The sequence below is a fragment of the Bos indicus x Bos taurus genome, chromosome 16 (assembly GCF_003369695.1).
Source record: "Bos indicus x Bos taurus breed Angus x Brahman F1 hybrid chromosome 16, Bos_hybrid_MaternalHap_v2.0, whole genome shotgun sequence".
NCBI lineage: Eukaryota > Metazoa > Chordata > Mammalia > Artiodactyla > Bovidae > Bos > Bos indicus x Bos taurus.
The window spans coordinates 38,028,311-38,050,486 of NC_040091.1; the positions used below are offsets into that span (position 1 = coordinate 38,028,311).

At 40.6% G+C, this 22,176-nt stretch overlaps 1 protein-coding gene across 1 annotated transcript in view; it reads left to right on the forward strand.

Annotated features, from left to right (window-relative positions):
- The first annotated feature begins 6,805 nt into the window (after positions 1-6,805).
- LOC113906523 (putative dimethylaniline monooxygenase [N-oxide-forming] 6) overlaps positions 6,806-22,176 on the forward strand; it is a 30,547-nt gene continuing 15,176 nt past the window's right edge. Inside the window, exons 1-5 of the mRNA XM_027564779.1 lie at positions 6,806-8,485; positions 15,217-15,405; positions 16,618-16,780; positions 19,456-19,598; positions 21,372-21,571. Coding sequence (XP_027420580.1) covers positions 8,354-8,485; positions 15,217-15,405; positions 16,618-16,780; positions 19,456-19,598; positions 21,372-21,571 — 827 coding nt within the window. The 5' untranslated portion in view covers positions 6,806-8,353. The remainder of the gene's footprint in view (positions 8,486-15,216; positions 15,406-16,617; positions 16,781-19,455; positions 19,599-21,371; positions 21,572-22,176) is intronic.

Sequence of the window (22,176 nt, forward strand, 5' to 3'; positions counted from 1 at the left end):
GGCTATCACCAAAACTCTACAAATAACAAATGTTGGCAAGAATGTGGATAAAAGGGAACCCTTATACATTAGTGATGGGAGAGTAAATTAGTGCAGCTACTGTGTAAAACAGCATGGACGTTTCTCAAAACACTAAAAACAGAACTACTATATGACCCAGCAATTCCATTCCTGGGTATATACAAGAAAAAAACAAAAACACTAAGGCAAAAAGATACATTCACCCTAATGTTCATAGCATCATTATTTACAATTACCAAAAGATAAAAGCAACCTAAGTGTCCACCAACAGGTGAATAAATAAAGAAAATGTGACATATATACAATGGAATACTACTCAGTCACCGAATGAAATTCTGCTATTTGCAGCAACATGGGTGGACATGGAAGGCATTATGCTAAGTGAGATAAGTCAGAGAAAGACAAGTACTGTATGATATCATTTATATGTGGAATCTAAAAACTTACAACAAACCAGTCAACATAATGTAAAAGAAGCAGACTCACACATATAGAGAACAAACTCGTGGTTATGGGTAGAGGGCAATATAGGGGTAGGGGAATGGCAGGTACAAATTACTGAGTGCAAGACAGGCTCAAGGATGTATTGTACAACATGAGGAATATAGCCAATATTTTTTAATAACAGTGAATGAAAATTAACTTTTAAATCATATAAAAATTAAAAACAATGACAAAAATTTTTAACGACTTTGAGTCAAAGGAAAATAATAATCAGCCAGCATTCTTTAAACCCATCCCAAATACCACTGCTGCTGCTGCTGCTAAGTCGCTTCAGTCGTGTCTGACTCCATGTGACCCTGTAGACGGAAGCCCAGCAGGCTCCCCTGTCCCTGGGATTCTCCAGGCAAGAACACTGGAGTGGGTTGCCATTTCCTTCTCCAATGCATGAAAGTGAAAAGTGAAAGTGAAGTCGCTCAGTCACGTCTGACTCTTAGCGACCCCATGGACTGCAGCCCACCAGGCTCCTCCGTCCATGGGATTTTCCAGGCAAGAATACTTGAGTGGGGTGCCATTGCCTTCTCTGTCAAATACCACACTTCCACCATAAAGCCTCTCAAGTTACTCGCATATAAATATTTGTTCTCTCTCATTTGAGTCAATATAGTAACTTGGTTTCCTTTTGGTGTCACTTGTATTTTTCCCTGAAGTAGATTTATGCTTGTACTTATCTTAATCTCTCCCCTCCCCACTGTCCTTCTCCTCCATACATGGACACATCCATGCTGGTTCGTGAATACTGAAACAGTAATTCACCTCTCTCCACATTCCCTGTGACTTCCCAATAACTAGTTGTATAGATTCACTGCCACATAGTAGGTATACATATTTTAATGAGTGACTAAGTTAGTGAATAAATTTAACTGATTGAGTATCAGTCTAGGGAAATCAGACTTGGATAACACTAGGGGTTTTTGAACATAGGACCATAATGTGTACCTAAATTTTAACAATATATTGCCTTGGTTAAACCAAATATCCTTTGAAGAAATAGAAGAAAATGGCCTCTTTGTGGAGTGATTGACCTAATTTCAAACTCAGGAAAATTCTCAGTATCTAATTCACTGCACCTTCCTCCTTATCCTCCTGGCCATGTCAGAAGGGAGATATATGAAAATTTCACAGACTTAAGTGGATCCAAAAACTGAAGCCAGTTTCACATAACACAACAAACAGAGACAACATATTTTGCAACCAGTAAGAAAAACAAACTAAAAAAAAAGCATCTGGTGTAGACTTATCTGAAAAGTTAAACAGAATATTATACTCAGAACAAAGGAAGGATGGCTCCAAGCATTCTTGTGGAAAGAGATGAAGTCTGTTCCAAATCCCAAGATACCAAAAAATACTTCTGGCAGATGAACTGAATCACTGTTCTGTGTTACTAATAAGAAAATATTCAGAATAGGGTCACCAAGTTAAATCAACATTTACTTATAGAGCTCCTACGGAATACCCAACTCTACTAGGTGTTGAGGAAGATAAAATTTAGGTGCACATTATAGTCTGTGATAGGAAATATCAAATCAGTCGAACGGAGGTAAGACTTAAAACTCATGAGACAAAAAAAAAAAAAAACTCATGAGACAATGAGCACACAACCCCAGAAGTCTCCAAGGTAAGGGAGTGTGAGACATCATATTTGACCTACAGGAAATCATCAGCAAAGTGTTTAGGTACTAGGAAGCCTTCTTGAGGAGACTGAAGTTTATTCAGGGTCTGAAAGATGCACAGGACTTGTACAGACCAAATGACGGTGGAAGAGTTCCTCCACCCCTGAATTTAGGGGCCTGCACCAGGAGAGAGCATGATCACAAGCAGAGAGATGAGAAGGAGTAGGGTGTATGTGATGGGCAGACAGGGTGTGTGCAGAGAAATGGTGGGATGGGTAGAGCAGGGCAGAGTGTGACTGCCAGCAGGAAATGATCTTCAACTCCTAAGAAGGGGCATGACATAATAGGTGCTTTGGGAAGATTAATTTCTCAAAGTCACTTGAAGTCCCAGCTTCAGAAGAATGGCCCTTGGGAAAGAGCAAAAGAAAGAAACAATGCTAGCCGCAGAAGAGCACTCAAAGAGAATGCAGTTGAGTCTAAGTTCGTTCATTGGGACAGGCTGGGGCCAAGAAGGTAAAGTCGTCACTGAAGAAAGGAAAGGGGATACTGCCATTCTGACCCTTCAAACTTTCTTCTGACTGAACAGCTTTCTTCTCTGTGGCCCAAGGCCTCCCCTTAGATAACCCTGAGGGGTCACCTTCAAGGCAATTGCCATAAAATCTTGTGCTTGAAGGAAACTTCCAAGAAAGAGAAACCTAAATCTCTTTTCCTGTCTCCCTCTTCTATATTTGGCATAAACCAGGTAGAGCTAGACATCAGCTCAGGGAAAGGAGTAAGGGCGTAACTCTGTGGTCTGAGCAGTTCTGGAGATACAATGACATGAACCCCAGGGATCTAGAATCACAGTAAAGCAAGGCCTCTGGCTACAGTTGTGAGTCTCCCAAGACTCCATTAGGTTCAGCAAAATACAATAATGAGAATTACAAGATATGAAGTGATCTGGAAAATCTTCCCAAACCCTCACCTATTCTGCAATAATCAGCTTGTCTGTCAAGCATCAGTGCTTCTCACGCCTTATACAAGGCTCACAGTAAATTCTCTTATTCTCCCCCAGTCTCCAAGAATTCTAGTCTGCTTCCCAGGGAAGCCAGACAACAGGCAGCCTGTCCAAACTACTTCTGCTCTGTCCAGCATTCAAACTACAAACCACCTATGGAATTTGGAAAATGGAGAATTGAAGAAAGAGGAATGAAAAAGCTGGCTTAAAGCTCAACATTCAAAAAACTAAGATCATGGCATCCAGTCCCATCACTTCATGGCAAATAGATGGGAAAACAATGGAAACAGTGACAGATTTTATTTTCTTGAGCTCCAAAATCACTGCAGATGGTGACTACAGCCATGCAATTAAAAGATGCTTGCTCCTTGGAAGAAAAGCTATGACAAACCTAGACAGCATATTAAAAAGCAGAGACATCACTTTGCTGATGAAGTTTCGTCTAGTCAGAGCTATGGTTTTTCTAGTAGTCATGTACGGATGTGAGTGTTGGACCATAAAGAAGGCTAAACGTCAAAGAATTAATGCTTTCAAACTGTGGTGCTGGAGAAGACTCTTGGGAGTCCTTGGATAGCAAGGATATCAAACCAGTCAATCCTAAAGAAAATCAATACTGAATATTCCTTGGAAAGACTTGATGCTGAAGCTAAAGCTCCAATACTTTGACTACCAGAAGCAAAGAGCCAGCTCACTGGTAAAGACCCTGGTGCTGGGGAAAATTGAGGGCAGGAGGAGAAGGGGGCAACAGAGAATGATATGGCTGGATGGCATCATCAACTCAAAGGACATGAGTTTGAGCAAACTCCAGGAGAAGGACAGGGAAGCCTGGTGTGCTGCAGTCCATGGGGTGGCAAAGAGTCAGAAACAACTTAGTGACTGAACAACAATAACAACAATCCTTATATAGCTGGTTTGGCTTATACTTCAGAGGCCTCAAACAGTAGTAGTCTCTCCACAGTATCCCCTTGACCTAGAAGAGGAGGAACTGGGAGGCACTTCCTCAGCAACATCTCCTCACACTGGGGTCCCATGCTGCTTCTAGGCAGCTGTACTGGACAGAATTTAATATAACCCCATTTTAGCTCATCTTGGGAGGCTCACATTTGGCCCTCAAGAAACCATTACACACATTTTGTTGTAACACCCTCTGGGAGTGCAGGCCAAAGCCAACACAGAAGGTCCTTCCTAGGTAGCCAGCCAGAATCTGATCCTCTAGATTTCCCAGGAAGGAGGCAGGTAGACAAAGTTCCTCCCTCTAAGTGATCGAATGGAGCTCCTTTATGCATGTGGCAAGAAGGTCTTCTGATCCCGTCTCTTTGATGGAAAATGGACACAGAGCATACCTCCAGCTCTTTCCAGAGAGATTCATTTCAAGATTCTCTCTCAAGTTCCATTTTCTTGACACTCTTACACTTTCAGTTGCATCAGCTGAAACTTCCAATTTAACCTGGCTCTTAGCACCCAAATTAAATCAACTTTTGGACATTAGAGTCATATAGAACAATCTCTTAAGCAGTTTAAATGTATTTGCATTGTCTTTAGCTTACATTTTCTATCTTTGAAAAGTTTACTTTGATTTATTCAGTAGATTGGGCTTCCCTGGTGGCTCAGCAGTAAAGAATCTGCCTGCAATGCAGGAACCGCAGGAGACAGGGGTTCCATCCCTGGATTGGGAAGATCCCCTGGAGCAGGGCATGGCAACCCACACCAGTATTCTTGCCTGGAGAATTCCATGGACAGAGGAGCCTGGCAGGCTACAGTCTATGAGGTCATAAAGAGTCAGACACAACTGAAGAGATTTAGCATGCACTCATGCATTCAGTAAATCAACAGATTCAGAGAATGTTGGAAGGATGCTATTAATAGTTCAATTTTCTCATTTTACAGAGTAGAGATCTGAAGTCTTCTAAGAATTAACACAAAATATACAACCAAAGGGTAAATCACTGAGTATTTATTATATAGCCATTAGAGAAGAGTATGAATGTGTTTAGGGGTTCTAGAAATACAAAACTGGTTTCCAATTCTTTTTTTTTTTTTTTTTAAATTTTTGACTGTGCTGGGTCTTTTTTGGAGCACATGGGCTTTTGCTAGTTGCGGTGCAAGGGCTTCTCTTGCTGGGGAGCACAGGCTGTAGGGTGCATGGGCTCAGTAGTTGCAGCATGTGGGCTTCTCTAGTTGTGGCACACAGGTTTAATTGCCCTATAGCATGGGGGATTTTAGTTCCCCAACCAGGGATTGAACCCTTGTCCCCTGCATTGGAAGGTGGATTCTTAACCACTGGACCACCAGGGAAGTTCCTGGCTTCCACTTCATACATAACCCCCTGTGCTAGACACTGCTCAGTGACATCGACCCACTCCTGTAGCGTCACTCCTGCATCCCAAGGATTTGAAGGTTCAAACTACACTTCTAAGACTTGTTTGCAGTTAAAGCTTGGATACAATTTAGGTTTTCCCATTGAGATAAACATCTGGACTTGTAAGGCAAAGGGAAGGAGAGGCTACATTTCTGTGACATGTTGGTAGGCAAACACGTTCCAACAGATGTGTTTACATCAGTCAGACTCCATACGTCACTTTTTGAAGGCATCTGTGGTAATAGCAGAAGTTTCCTGTCCTTTGGGTGGTAGCTCTAGTGATACAACCTTACAAGGCCTGTGGCAGTCCTCCAGTTTCTGCTCCTCTTGCCCTTTTATCTACTCCTTTTTTTGTGAAATAGAATAGTTTCTGCTTCCTGTTCTAAATCATGAGTGATATGCATATAGGCCACGAATATAAAATCTTAAAGATGGAAGGACCTTCTCTGAGGCATCAACTCTATAATTACCCAGCAAATCCCCAAACATCTACCTCCTAAATATCTCATATGTCCAATCTCTATTCTCCTTTCTGCTGACATTGCTCTAATTTAGGTCCCCCACATCTCTGCCTAGACTTCTGAAATAACCTCCTGGGTTTTGATATCCTCGATTGTGGTTATTGTCCATTCTAGTTTCCATGTGAATCTGATCTTTTCTGATCTTATCACTCCCTTGTGCAAAATTCCTGAATGCATCACCACAACCCAGAGGATGGTATCCAAACCCTTGAATGTAGCACTTCAATGCCCTTCATAATCTGGGACCTGCCTGATTAATTCACCTGCTATTCCCATCACCTTCAGTTCAGTTCAGTTCAGTTGCTCAGTCGTGTCCGACTCTGCGACCCCATGAGTCACAGCATGCCAGGCCTCCCTGTCCATCACCAACTCCCGGAGTTCACTCAGACTCATGTCCATCTAGTCAGTGATGCCATCCAGCCATCTCATTCTGTCATCCCCTTCTCCTCCTGCCCCCAATTCCTCCCACATCAGAGTCTTTTCCAATGAGTCAACTCTTCGCATGAGGTGGCCAAAGGACTGGAGTTTCAGCTTTAGCATCATTCCTTCCAAAGAACACCCAGGACTGATCTCCTTTACGATGGACTGGTTGGATCTCCTTGCAGTCCAAGGGACTGTCAAGAGTCTTCTCTAACACCACAGTTCAGTAATGTCTCTGCTTTTCAATACGCTATCTAGGTTGGTCATAACTTTCCTTCCAAGGAGTAAGCGTCTTTTAATTTCATGGCTACAATTACCATCTGCAGTGATTTTGGAGCCCAAAAGAATAAAGTCTGACACTGTTTCCACTGTTTCTCCATCTATTTGCCATGAAGTGATGGGACCAGATGCCATGATCCCATCACCTTACAGTTCAGCAACACTGAACTAATTGTAGCTTGTTCTATCTTGTTCTCTTTTTTGTGCATTTGCACATATTTTTCTTTCTATTTTATGTTCCTTGCCCATCATCTACCTAAGAAACCTCTATTCTTCCTTCAAGATTCAGCTTTCTTCTCACTTCCTCTTGAGGTTTCTCTCACTCCTCTTCCAGGTGGACCTAGATGTTCCTACCTGAGTGCGAGCACTCCACTGAATCATACTTCCACTGTGACTCTGATCACCTCTCTCCATTAGACTAAATATTTCTAGATGGTAAAACTGTTCTTTCCATCTTTGAGCCCCCAACAGACTACTACAATGCATGACATTGGAAGCACTCAGGGAAGTGGACAGAAGGGAAGGGGGGAAGAGTAGGAAGAAGGTATATAAAAACAGGAAAAGTGAGACGGGGACAGAGCCAACATTCAGTGACTTTGAAATTCTGCCTGTTTCAAACTTTGAAACTCATATTCTCCAAGAGTTAACTCATCTCATAAAGCCCTCCTAAATTTCTAGAAAATTGAGACTTTTTTTTCCACTGTTGGCCAAGCAAAACCTTTCATTATAGTCCAGGTGCATAGCCTTTGTTTACATATTCTATAATTCCAGAGCAAAAAAAATGTTTAAAAACCATTATTCCTCTAATCTCCCAGGAGGTTTATTTTACAGCTTTAATAACCATATCATAGTTACTGCTTTATTTTTTTGGAACTAGAACCACAGACTTCATTTTTGCCTTTACCTTTTTCCTTTCTTCCTCTGCCCCGCACCAACTTCCCTGCCCCTGTTCTCCTATGCCTACCACACTCAACTTTTCTCTTCCAAGTTTTCTCTTTCCAGGGCTCTACGTCATGAAAAATACAAGTAAAAAGGAATTTTTACTTTAAGAAAAATAACTCCTCCCCTTTCCCAATTTTTACATCAAAAGACATTCTTAAAAGCCATTCTCTTCTATGTTTAGAGAACTATAACTTCTCTGGGGAAAGAAGGTGGTTGATTAAGAGTAAGGCCACTTAGCGCCAAACATTCCAAGTAAGTATAAGTGATCTGTTATGGTAGGTTTTTATGTAGAAGGCTTGAATTCTTGTTCCAGTTCTTATACTTATAAACTCTGAGACCCTGAAGAAGTAATTTCTAAACTTCTTGGAATGACAGCCATTTCATTTGCAATTGAGAGCATTAGATAGATGATTTATAAGGTTCTTACTGCTCTGGGGTTCACTGGCTCTGCTATTTTTGGCATCTTGAATAACCAGAAGAAGTCAGATTCAGTATCTTACTACAGCAAAAGTGGTAAAAAAAGAAAAAAGAGCATAAACTTTTTTTTAGCATAAACTCTTAATGTATATCTATGTCTTCTTGAGTGTTAAGATGAGGATCGTGACATACAAACTTCAGCTGATTATTTCTACTGAAAAAAATTTAAGCATTTAGGGATATGTTCTGAAGAAGTTCTCTCCAGATCCTCCTACAGGCAACAATGGTGAAGAGAGTGGCCATCATTGGAGCTGGTGTCAGTGGCTTGGCCTCCATACAGTGTTGTCTGGAAGAGGGGCTGGAGCTCATCTGCTTTGAAAGGAGCAATGAAGTTGGAGGTCTGTGGGAATTCTCGGTGAGTAAGACAATAGAAAGTGATGGGTTTACACTGCAAATCAAATGTGAACAGTTCTTTCAGACTTGATCACAATGCTCCAGATGCTCTGGAAACTAAAATCTTCTCTCTCCCATCCTACTCAAGTCCCATCATTTAAAACTATGTCATACCAGCAAGGCTTATCCTGAAGAGGGCTTCTCCAGCTCATTAAGTGTAGCCATCTACATGGCAGAGCCCAAATCTCTAGGCTTTTAAGGGGTAAAAGGGTCAGTAGTTAACAGAGCTTCCCCATGTAACTGAAAGATCCTGTGCCTATTGCTATTAAATCCTGAGAACATGGGCATGGGGGTGGGGGACTTGTGAAAAAGAAAAACCTAGACTGGGGTCAGAAGTCCTGAGTTCCAGTATCAACTCTGATTTTTTAAGCAGACAGATTTCAGGAAAGTCACTTTTTTTTTTCCCACCCTTCAAATGCTCATTAGTCAAATGCAGGAGTTGAAAATTAAGTTTATTCTAACCTGCCTCCTAGTTATAGCAGGATATGATTTTTTAATTAATTCATGTCTATTAGGCACATATTATAAGTTATTATAAATGTTGATTGTGTGTGGCATGTACATGGATATTAAATACTCTTGTCAGGCCATATCCAGAGAGAAAAATGATTATCTCTGCCATTCGGTTCATTGCTAGAAAAACAATGTAATCAGGAAATATTCATTATAAACCCAATTCTTAAATTTCAAAAAACAGCTTTGGGAAACTTCCAGACTTTCTGTCCTGAACTTCTTAGCCATTAGGATTAGATATAGATGATACTTATTTGGCTTGAAGATATTCTAGCCACATCATTTATCTTGTAACCTCAGTCTGTCCTGATCTCTGTATTGTGGAACCTGCAACAATAGGTTGCTCTGGGGGTCCTATAACTCTGAAAATATTGCATGAAATACAGACCATAAATTTGTATTTTCCACTATGAAATAACCGATGTATTTTTTTTTATGAATTCAATTTTTAATTTACATTTTATTAAGGAGACATGACCAATTAATCTAAACCATGAAATGGTTGTTTATTGCCTTATTCAGTTCAGTTCAGTTCAGTTCAGTCACCGAGTCGTGTCCAACTCTTTGCGACCCCATGAATCGCAGCACGCCAGCCTCCCTGTCCATCACCAACTCCCAGAGTTTACTCAAACTCATGTGGGTCAAGTCAGTGACGCCATCCAGCCATCTCATCCTCTGTTGTCCCTTTCTCCTCCTGCCCCCAATCCCCCCCAGCATCAGGGTCTTTTCCAATGAGTCAATCTTTGCATGAGGTGGCCAAACTATTGGAGTTTCAGCTTTAGCATCAGTCCTTCCAAAGAACACCCAGGACTGATTGCCTTTAAAATGGACTGGTTGGATCTCCTTGCAGTCCAAGGGACTCACAAGAGTCTTCTCCAGCACTATAGTTCAAAAGCATCAATTCTTTGGTGCTCAGCTTTCTTCACAGTCCAACTCTCACATCCATACATGACCACAGGAAAAACCATAGCCTTGACTAGATGGACATTTGTTGGCAAAGTAATATCTCTGCTTTTGAATATGCTATCTAGGTTGGTCATAACTTTCCTTCCAAGGAGTAAGCATCTTTTAATTTCATGGCTGCAATCACCATCTGCAGTGATTTTGGAGCCCCCAAAAATAATTCTGACAGTGTTTCCACTGTTTCCCCATCTATTTCCCATGAAGTGATGGGACCGGATGCTATGATCTTAGTTTTCTGAACCTTGAGCTTTAAGCCAACTTTTCACTCTCCTCTTTCACTTTCATCAAGAGGCTTTTGAGTTCCTCTTCACTTTCTGCCATAAGGGTGGTGTCATCTGCATATCTGAGGTTATTAATATTTCTCCCAGCAATCTTGATTCCAGCTTGTGCTTCTTCCAGCCCAGCATTTCTCATGCTGTACTCTGCATATAACTTAAATAAGCAGGGTGACAATATACAGCCTTGGCGTACTCCTTTTCATATTTGGAACCAGTCTGTTGTTCCATGTCCAGTTCTAACTGTTGCTTCCTGACCTGCATATAGGTTTCTCGAGAGGCAGGTCATGTGGTCTGGTATTTCCATCTCTTTCAGAATTTTCCACAGTTTATTGTGATCCACACAGTCAATGGCTTTGGCATAGTCAATAAAGCAGAAATAGATGTTTTTCTGGAACTCTCTTGCTTTTTCAATGATCCAGCAGATGTTGGCAATTTGATCTCTGGTTCCTCTGCCTTTTCTAAAAAACCAGCTTGATCATCTGGAAGTTCATGCTTCACGTATTGCTGAAGCCTGGTTTGGAGAATTTTGAGCATTACTTTACTAGTGTGTGAGATGAGTGCAATTGTGCAGTAGTTTGAGCATTCTTTGGCATTGCCTTTCTTTGGGATTGGAATGAAAACTGACCTTTTCCAGTCCTGTGGCCACTGCTGAGTTTTCCAAATTTGCTGGCATATTGAGTGCAGCACTTTCACAGCATCATCTTTCAGGATTTGAAATAGCTCAACTGGAATTCCATCACCTCCATTAGCTTTGTTCGTAGTGATGCTTCCTAAGGCCCACTTGACTTCACATTCCAGGATGTTTGGCTCTAAGTGAGTGACCACACCATCGTGCTTATCTGGGTCATGAAGATCTTTTTTGTACAGTTCTTCTGTGTATTCTTGCCACCTCTTCTTAATATCTTCTGCTTCTGTTAGGTCCATACCATTTCTGTACTTTATCGAGTCCATCTTTGCATGAAATGTTCCCTTGGTATCTCTAATTTTCTTGAAGAGATATCTAGTCTTTTGCATTCTGTTGTTTTCCTCTATTTCTTTGCATTGACTTATTAGAAGTAATTAAGTGCTGCTTGAGCATCTATTTTGACAGAGTTTTGTACTAAGTTCTGGGATGACAAATATATGTCATAACCACTTTATGTAAATGGTTTCTACTTCATTTGGTGTAGCAAGCTTTAATAAAGGTCCACAATCTTGTGACAGAAAAACTCATTTAATAGCAAAACCTGTCCTGAAGTCATATGGTCAGGAAACATGATTGAACTGATACGATGCTATATATATGGTCTTTGTCCAACTCTGTGTTTTGCTGTAATAACTTTATTACATTTGATGATAAGGTGTTGCACCAGATCTCACTAGAAATATTAAGGAAAAACTTCAAAAATCTACAAATTCCAAAATGTTAATATATCTGGTCCTAAGAGTACAAACAAAAGATTATATAGTCTTTTATATATATATATATATAAAACACTTTTAAGTTAAAGTTTATAACAAGATAGCCTGTGGTGACTGTTAGTTAAATAAACAAGTGCCTTGAGATTGAGATGAGGCTGGACTCCTAAAATACTAGCAAGTCAAGAGAAATTTCCTATAGGGATAACACTTAGCTGAGACTTGAAGGATGTTCTCAGATGAGAAACGTAAAGAACCATCATGTGACACAGCTCCAGAAAGAGGGGCATTCCCAACAGTACAGACACCAACAGTGTGCCAGCATCAGGTGGGAAAGGCTTCTAGGTAGCAGTGATCAGCAATCCATGGAAGGTGCAGGGAAGGCAATGAATACAGTGTGTCCACGGATCTATAACTTAACCAGTGCAGCTAGATCAGAAAATTGATTTTAGGAAGCACTAGATGATAGATCAATATGATTCAAAGTCAGACTCTGGGTTATCCACAAGAGGGAAAGATATCTTTTTCATAAAGTCATTGTGTATAAGCAGAATTATTCTCAAAAGCCCTGTGGGAGTATGTTGCTGCTGCTGCTGCTAAGTCGCCTCAGTCATATCTGACTCTGTGCGACCCCATAAATAGCCCACCAGGCTCCCCCGTCCCTGGGATTCTCCAGGCAAGAACACTGGAGTGGGTTGCCATTTCCTTCTCCAATGCATGAAAGTGAAAAGTGAAAGTGAAGTTGCTCAGTCGTGTCCGACTCTTAGCGACCCCATGGACTGCAGCCTTCCAGGCTCCTCCGCCCATGAGATTTTTCCAGGCAAGAGTATTGGAGTGGGGTGCCATTGCCTTCTCCGTGTGGGAGTATAAACATATACAAATATTCTAAACTTTAGCCCTCTCCATACACCCCACTTCTTCCTTCTTTTCTAAGAAAAGTTCCTTGGTATGCTGTATTATCAGAGAGGAATTTTTGAAAAGTGTGTTACGTTAATCTTTTATCTTGCAAGTTCTGTCATGTAGAAGGTATTCTGGAAGAGAGAAACTTAAGAATTCTGCACTTTTCTCTGTGTGCTTTTTCTGTAAAATAAAAACCAAATGGGATTTAAAAACCAGCAGGCTGAATGTGAGTGTGTCTTAAATTTTATACACTCTAATATAGGACCTCATGACCTCAAAAGATTCTGTGTGCCTATAATAAAAGGTTGCTCAACAAGCCACATACAATAGGTCATTTGGATTCCAAAGGGAAAAGTATTGAACCAGAACTATCTGAATGAATGAACACTCATTCATTCCTTTATTCATTCAGCAAATGCATATTTGAGTTCATTATGCATAGGGTACTACATTAGGCATGGCTGCAAAGAAGAGGTAGAGCAGGCATGCAGTATTCTAAAAGTGGAGAGAAAAGAAGTCTTAGAGTAATCATAATACAAATGAATAAACAGAATATGATTAGGATAGTAAATACAATTAGAGCTTGGTGAAAGTAGAGATGACTTCCAGTGGGTGGGATGGAAGATAAGGAAAGGCAAGAGACAGGGACAACTTTTGAGCTAGATCTTGAAGGTTTATCTAAGCAAGCTTGCTTAGATATAAGCAAAAACGGGACTGATAAAATGGGAATATGAAAGATGATCAACCAGACTGCTAAAATGCATGCACAATAGTTTTGAATTAGTCTCTGACCTTGCCCTCAAGTTACTTATGTTCTAGTGGGGATGATAGGAGATGGACACAATTACAACCCAAGACAGACAATGCTAACATGCCCCATAGCATGACATCTTGTCCTAGACATCTAGGTCGAGGACAAGCTCTCCCAGCCAGTGGGGAGCATCTGAGCTTAATTTCTTCCCTACTGGCTCAAACCACCCCACATATTTAAATAATAAAAATATGAACTCTCTGGAACTAGTTAGTGTCTGTTGTTACATAATATTTTTATTTTCCTCTGTTTGTAGAACAGTCTTTTAGGGAAAATTCTAAGGAGCTATAGGGAACATAGTCTTCTCTTCTTGTGTTAAGTTCGGCTGGAGTCCAGTGGTGAAAGAGTCTAGTAATTCATTAATGATGGAAATAATTCATGGTCTTATCACCTCTCAGAGCAAAATCGTACATTTTTTAAACCAGTCTCCAACCCACAGCTCAGCCCTCCCTTTAGTGGGCAGCTTAGAAAACTCTTTCTCACAAACATTAACACAAGTTACTGGCTAGGGGTGAACAGTGACAGACCCAAACATGAGAACCCACCAAGGCAAAGCATTCACTCTTTCTCTGACCTTAGCAGAAATTTCCAAGTGTGGTTTAAAATGTTAAAATCTCTGGGCTTAGTTATCGTGAGAAATGCAGCAACCATGAGTATAGGAAGTTTATTTTTGTCACTTAAGGGGAAACAGTGAAGACTCAAGCAGCCCCCCATAGACACAGTTCTCTCATTTGGGGTTGTTGGACTGGAGGGAGTTAGCTGTCTTGAATCCAGGAGCAATATAACATTTCATCTTTTTCCTTCCTTTCATGAGAATTCCTTCAAGATTTGGGGAAAGATGGCTTGCCAGCTTTTAGATGTACTTTCAAGGCAGCACATTTTGTGAATTTTTATCCTATTCTTGAAACAGAGAGGAAATGTTTGTTTTGAACTTAGCCTTCCACTGCTCCTCAAAAGAAGCCACTTTTCAATTACATGGTGGTTTTACTATAAGATGCCAAAATTTAACACCAGTTCTAAGACTTCTTGTTTCTTCTGTTTCTTTGGTGAGGAGTGAATGCCACTAGTTGGTGAGTTCAGGAATTCCTCAAACACAGAATTCATTTACACTACAGAAGTGGTCTTCAGGCTTGGTCCCTGGACCAACAGCATCAGCAGCACAGGGATCTTATCAGAAATACACATTCTCAGGCCTCAACCCAGACACAATGAGCCAGAAATTCAGAAGTGGGACCCAGGAAGTGACAGTCTAAGGAGCCCTTCAAGAAATGATTTCTTTAGAGAGTTCTATGGCTAGTGAAGAGAAGAGTTCACCGAATTCCATACAGCCAATCAAACAGGCTAAAAGCCACAGCATCCATTGGACATTTAATTATGTTCTTGAAAATGAGTGAGATCAGACCCAGTGCTGTGACTTGGGGGTGGGGTGGGGAGAGAGCTAAACTGGAGCTAAACAGAGTAAAAGGACCAAGATGGAAGATTCATCAGCTCTGTGGCAGGTGTTGTTGAAGGCTTTCCTTTCCATGTCTTACAGACAGCACTCAATTTTTTTCATGTTGTTTTCTTTTTTTTAAACATATGGAAAAAGTTTCAATCAACTGAGCATTGAATAGTCACTTAGGGGAATACCATTCTTGGTTTCCTTTTTAAGCCTTATTATTCTTCTTCAGTTTGGTCGCTCGGTCATGTCCAACTCCTTGCAACTCCATGGACTGCAGCACACCAGGCTTCCCTGCCCATCACCAACTCCCGGAGCTTACTCAAACTCATGTCCATCAAGCCAGTGATGCCATCCAACCATCTATTCTTCTGTTGTCTTATTCTCCTTAGGACCATTCAGAAGAAGGCAGAGCCAGCATCTACAAGTCTGTGTTCACCAACTCTTCCAAAGAGATGATGTGCTTTCCAGACTTCCCATACCCTGACGATTACCCGAACTACATGCACCAAAGCAAGGTCCAGGACTACATAAAGACATTTGCTCAAAAGAAGAATCTTTTAAGATATATACAGTTTGAGGTAAGGACCTTATAACGTGTGCTGTTGACATCAATATGTTTAAGGATTAGAGGAAAAGCAGAGATACAGGGATACATTATCCTAGAAAATAGAGTCAAAGGTTTGGACACCTTACCAACCAACTGTTGGTTCAGATTATAAAATACTCATGAATTGTTTTTATTTCTCCTTAAAACATGTTCTCCAAAGTCTCTAAGAGCTTTCAAAACATCATAGAAAGTGGTGGAGGCAGCTGTACCAGCCTAATGAACCTTCCACCCTCACACACTTATGTTTTAGAAACAACCCCAAAGTCTCTAGTTCACACTTAGACTTCTGTAAGTCCAATGCCCAAGTTGTGATTCTAATAGATGTGGCATTTGTTAGAGATTCTGCCTTTAATAAGAGAGTAACAATGTAAAAGGATAATTTTATTGCCATCATTCTTCACACACTTAGTCCCTTAGATTAGAAGCCTTACGAGTTATGGCATAGCAGCATTGTTTCCATAATTATAAGTAATTCTTCACATTTGTTTAGAACTCAACTTCAATCCATTAGTTATGTGCAGAGCACCTATATATAGTGGGGAAAAAAAGAAGCAAAATCATAAATTTGAACTTTACTTAACATTTTATTTATTTATCTTATTATATTTTAAATTATTTTACTTATACCAAGCTCTGGGAGTTGGTGATGGATAGGAAAGCCTGGCATACTGCAGTCCATGGGGTCGCAAAGAGTCAGACACGACTGAGTGACTGAACTGAGCTGATATCAACATAACAGTCTTACAATGGAAGTGACTAATATTTCCAAAGGATAGTGTCCTTATATTGCAAAACAGAAATCAAGGATTGAAGCCTGAGATAATCTCATATTATTGGAGTAGATAGAAGAGGAAGCTAGAGAGGAAGAAGCCATGGATGTCAATGTAGGGTGACAGCAAGCAAATGATATGGCACCTTCATAAGATTCATAAGAATACTCACTGCAATATATCCCAAATCTACTAACTACATGCAAAAAAAATAAATATACCCCAGTGAGTAATTATTCTTGTGAAGTTTGAAGATTCACTGTGACTTCCTATTTTAATGCCTTTCCACACTATCCTCAATGAACATGAGAACACAGCAATTATTTTCTCCACAGAAATACTGCAAGAAACAAACAAACAAAAAACCTCATAGAACTGTAAATAGAAGCAATTTCTTTCTGGTTTTCTTTAAGACCCTGGTTACTAGTATTAAGAAATGTCCCAACTTCTTGATCACTGGCCAATGGGAAGTTGTTTCAGAAAAGGATGAGAAACAAGAATCTACTATTTTTGATGCTGTAATGATCTGTTCAGGACATCATGTGTACCCCAATCTACCAACGGATTCCTTTCCTGGTAAGTTTGGAAAATATATAAGAATCTTAAACACAAACATCATGGAATAAGATAGAGTTTTCCACAGATTGCACATAATAATCATTCTTAATGTTCCAAATATTTTTTTAAAAATTTGTCTGATGATATGTCAAATATACTCATCATTGGCCTCATCCTAAAAGAAACAAGGACTTGCAGGTCAGAGATTAAATGAAGACACAGGTCTGTAGAGAAGAAACTTGGGTCTTAAAATTTCATCTATATCCACATTTTGCAAATTAACTTTAAAAATCACAGTAAGTATGTAAGTATTTATGTGTGTGAGTGTGTAGTGATACATTTCATTACTCTGCAGAAGTGGCAAATAGCAAATAAATACATAAGCAACCTCCCTTCCTTTTTCCTTTCTTCATCTTTCTTCCTTCTTTCCTCCTCCTCTCTTCCCCCTCTCCTTCCTTCCTATCTTCCTTCCCTCATTCCTTCCTTCTTTCTTTGAAACAGGAATGCATCCCCTCAAAAATATTAGAGCTCATATCTCAGAGGCTGATGTTCATGAAAGTGAAAATGAAAGTCGCTCAGTTGTATTCAACTCTTTGCCACCCCATGGACTATACAGTCCATGGAATTCTCCAGACTAGAATACTGGAGTGGGTAGCCTTTCCCTTCTCCAGGGGATCTTCCCAACCCAGGGATCAAACCGTCTCCCGCACTGCACGCAGATTCTTTACCAGCTGAGCCACAAGGGAAGCCCACGTTGTTCATAAACCAAGGTAATTAAAAGAGTAGAGATTAAGGAAGAATAGTAGATTGACATAACTAATGCTAAGAGGCAGCATATTTGGGGGTTCTGAATGTAGAATACCTGGGCTCAACTCCTTATTCTACTAGATACTTACCATGTAACCCTAGACAACTCACTAAACTTCTTTGTCTCAATTTCCTTTTCTTTTAAAATAGAGATAATACTAGTACCTACCATTCAGAGGTGTTATCTGGATTAAATGACTAAGACAAGTAAACCCTCAACAAATAGTATGCTGCTACTGCTGCTAAGTCGCTTCAGTCGTGTCCGACTCTGTGCGACCCCAGACGGCAGCCCACCAGGCTCACCCATCCCTGGGATTCTCCAGACAAGAACACTGGAGTGGGTTGCCATTTCCTTCTCCAATGCATGAAAGTGAAAAGTGAAAGTGAAGTCGCTCAGTTGTGTTCAACTCCTAGCGACCTCATGGACTGCAGCCTACCAGGCTCCTCCGTCCATGGGATTTTCCAGGCAAGAGTACTGGAGTGGGGTGCCATTGCCTTCTCCAACAAATAGTACGGTTATTAGCAAATACAAGTTCAAATTCCTTAAGTTTTTTATGACGTCTTTAAAAGTAATTAGTTAGGGATTTAGTGCCAAAAATCTCCAAAAGGATAAGTGCATTTCAATTAGGGAAATTTTTTTAAATTAAAATTGCTAATAGGAGAATCAAACATTTAAAAATAGTGGGGGGAAGAAAAGTGACTCTTAATTGCTGGTAGCAGGAGCTCTGCCCCTGGCAAAGGTCATGAGGAAGAAGGCTTGGCATACACAAAGGCGAGATCGAGCCTCAGGAGTCCCCCTGGAAATTCTCGAGCATCTACCCCCAAAACCAGAGTCTGCCTACTTTCTGCTTTGTGCTCTCACCTACACCTCTGACTTTACGGGGGGCTGTTCCCCACTACCTCTCTCTGAAACAAGAGTTAACTTACAGCTCCAGTTAATAATTCCTGAGTGTGACAGTGTTTCAACCTACAAACTCCTTTGGAAATCCTCTAGCCTACCTGAATAGGTTTTTCTGGCCACATGTGATTGTTCAGAGCCTCCCAGCTGTGAGAGGCAGGAGATGTTCTAAACTGTCTAAACACAGATTCCTTTGAGCAGTTAAAAGATTGATTAGAAATTGTATTGGTGAAGGGTTTTTCATTTGTTGGGCCAATGTTTGCTGCTAAGTCTCCATATCCCTCACCTGCTGTGTCCCTGGCAGTGTATTGATTAATATAATTGGTGTAAGTAGTAGCTTTAATGTTTGCAACCTTGGACCCTTGAGTTAATTCTTTTTCTTGTTATAGCCCACCACACCTTTGCCCTATAGGAATGTAACTTTATCTAATGCTTTTGGAGGGTGGCGCTTGACTAATCACCTTTAGAGAAAAATAAGTTTTCTGAAGAAAGGGTCTTAAAATGTTAACAGGCCTCCAGGCCAGAAGATGATGCAAAATCACCTAAACTTTTGCATATGATAAGTTTGCAGGAAGAAAGCCTGGCATACTGCATGACTCTACCCCTTCCCCCATTATCCTCTATGCATAACTTAAGGTATAAAAACTACTTTGGAAAATAAAGTGCAGGCCTTGTTCACCAAAACTTGGTCTCCCCATGTCGTTCTTTCTCTCACCTTCTGGCTGAATTATTCAGCCTCTTTTCTCCACTGAATTTCCTCACTGAGCTATCCTTATTTCAGCCTCTTTTCTCCACTGAATTTCCTCACTGAGCTATCCTTACTTAACCACTCTTTATATCCTTAATTAACGTTTAGTTAAGCAATTGTTTCCTGATCCTCGCCGACGCCGTCCCCGCTTCGAATTCCCTGGATCCACCGGGGCTGGACCCCGGCACTTAATCATTTCTTCTGGAAGTCAACTCAAACCACTCTCCGTGTTCTGTGTAGGCCTCGACCGATTTCAAGGCCACTACCTCCACAGCCGGGACTATAAGGGCCCAGAAGTGTACAAGGGGAAGAGGGTCCTCGTGATTGGCCTGGGGAACTCAGGATGTGACATTGCTGTTGAGCTCAGTCGTCTGGTTACACAGGTATGAGATCTAAAAGGTCTGGGGAAACAAACTTAGGATGGCTATGCTACAACAGCAGTATCCAAAGCATTGAGGATGGCATTGACCATGTCATACCACAGTCTACCTGCTGTATATGCCAATCAAATCAAGGACTTGAGACACTCCCTGTGAAGCAATGTAATGTGTCCCATGCTAATAAGGAAGTATAGTCTGCTGAAACCAGAGTTAAGTACATGTATATATATGTAAGTATGCATTTTTGGTTTTAGTTTTATGTTCTGATCACCTCCAAGCAAACTGGTTGCTAGTCAAGCTCTGCCTTTATTTATTTAATAGTATTTCTTGTCACCTACCATGCAACAGTACTATGCTTACCACACTGGAAGAAACAAAATTTAGGTTTTACTATTGTTTACCCATTCAACAGCCAACAAATAACAGGCTGTTTTTATGTGTCAGCACTCCATCAGGCTAGAAATAAACACAGAAGTAAGTCAAGCTACTTCTTGATTTCAAGGAGGAATCAATGGGTAGAAATAGGATGACAGGTACACGATCATCATGAAAGGAAGCAATGAGACTTTAGTTGTGGCCGTGGCAGCACCATGACTAGATAATCGAACTTTGCATGGATGAATTGTCAAAGAAGTCTTCCCAGAGGACTCCATGCTGAGTCATACATAACCAATAAACCCAAAAGAACTTAACATATTTCTAATACAAGATTAAACTTGTCACAGTTGAATAAAGAGCTCTCTTACTCCCAGGTGTCAGGTAGTCATTCTTTCAACACCTATGCACTTGATCTCTAGGGTGGAGAGAGGGTAGTTCTGCCTCTAAATACCTAGTTTCAAAGATGGACTATTCATCTTGACCTACCTCTTTAAAAGTGCTCCTACTTGGATATTAAGGGAAATGTATATGGAAATATCCATAGATACGTACTAACATATTTCTAAGGAAATAGTTGCTCAATAAATAAATTCGTAAATGGATATTTAAAAATACCTAAGGATTATTCAAAGTCAGGCTCCCTTAGCTTATCACAAAAGTGATAAAATAGATAAGCAGTCGGGCTTGTCTTAGGCTAAAGCAGCTGCCCAAGGTCCTGGAGTGTATGTGTAGTGAGGACTGGAAAAGGAGACCAGGCACAGAGAACAGAATTAAATCCTTGGCATTTCCTCAGACTAATTTTGGCCAGCAAGTTAAATGCTTTACCCCCACTCAGCCAAGCAACTACCACCAGCCACCACCATTGACTGATCTTTACTAGACCTACCGTTTTAGTCTTAAAGGTCTGCAAACACTATATTTGTCACAGTTGAATAATGCATGCGTGCTAAGTCACTTCAGTCATGCATGACTCTTTGTGACCGTACAGACTGTAGCTCACCAAGCTCCTCTGTTCACGGGATTCTCCAGGCAGGAATACTGGAGTGGCGTGCCATGCCCTCCACCAGGGGATCTTCCCCACCCAGTGATCTAACCCACCTCTCCTGTGGCTACTGCACTGCTGGCAGATTCTTTACCACTGAGCCACCAGGGAACAGAGAACTCTCATATTCCAAGGTGTCGGATACTCATTCTTTCAACATCTATGCACTCGCCCTCTGGGGTGGAGCAAGAGAGGGTAGTTCTGCCTCTATCTAGCTTCTATCATGGACTACTCATCTTGACCTACCTCTTTAAAAGTTTTCCTACCTGAATAATGTATAGAGATGTCCATGGAATTGTGTTGTATCTGCTTAATTCTTACAGAGTGATATTGAAATCTGTTACCTTCCCTACCAGGTCATTATCAGCACCAGAAGTGGTTCCTGGGTCATGAGTCGGGTTTGGGATGACGGCTATCCTTGGGACATGCTGTATGTTACCCGCTTTGCATCCTTTCTTCAGAATGCCCTTCCTTCATTTGTCTCTGACTGGTTATATGTCAAGAAGATGAACACGTGGTTTAAACATGAGAACTATGGCCTGATGCCTTTAAATAGGTACTAAAAATAATACATATCTTACTATTAAAAAAAGTGAAGCACTGGTTTAAGTTGAATTCTTTCTAAGTCTTGCTTTAGTTACTGCATTAAGCCTGGTGAAATTAAATTAAGGACTGCATAGATGACATGGTATAATCAGAGACCATGAATGGGATGAAAATCTTACTGAAATTAGTCTAGTGGTAAAAGTAGTAAGAAAGAATACAAAATGGGGGTGGATCTGGTAACTAGATTACCCTAACATGCAAGATTCATTTGGGGTTGCACAAGCCATAGCACAGAATTTTGAGGGCTGAGACATCTCATAAATGATTTTCTTGAGGAATATTTTGTCCATGCTTATAGATGAATATGCATAGCAATAGTAAGATGTACTCCTCAAGACTGTTGTGGTATTCAGTGAAATTTAATATGTAAGGATTACTTTGTGAACTCTAAAGCTTTACAAATATCAGTTCATATTAGTGTCTTCTAATGGGCATCAGTTCAGTTCAGTCGCTCAGTAGTGTCTGACTCTTTGCAACCCCATGAATTGCAGCACGACAGGCTTCCCTGTCCATCACCAACTCCTGGAGTTCACTCAAACTCAGTTCCATCAAGTG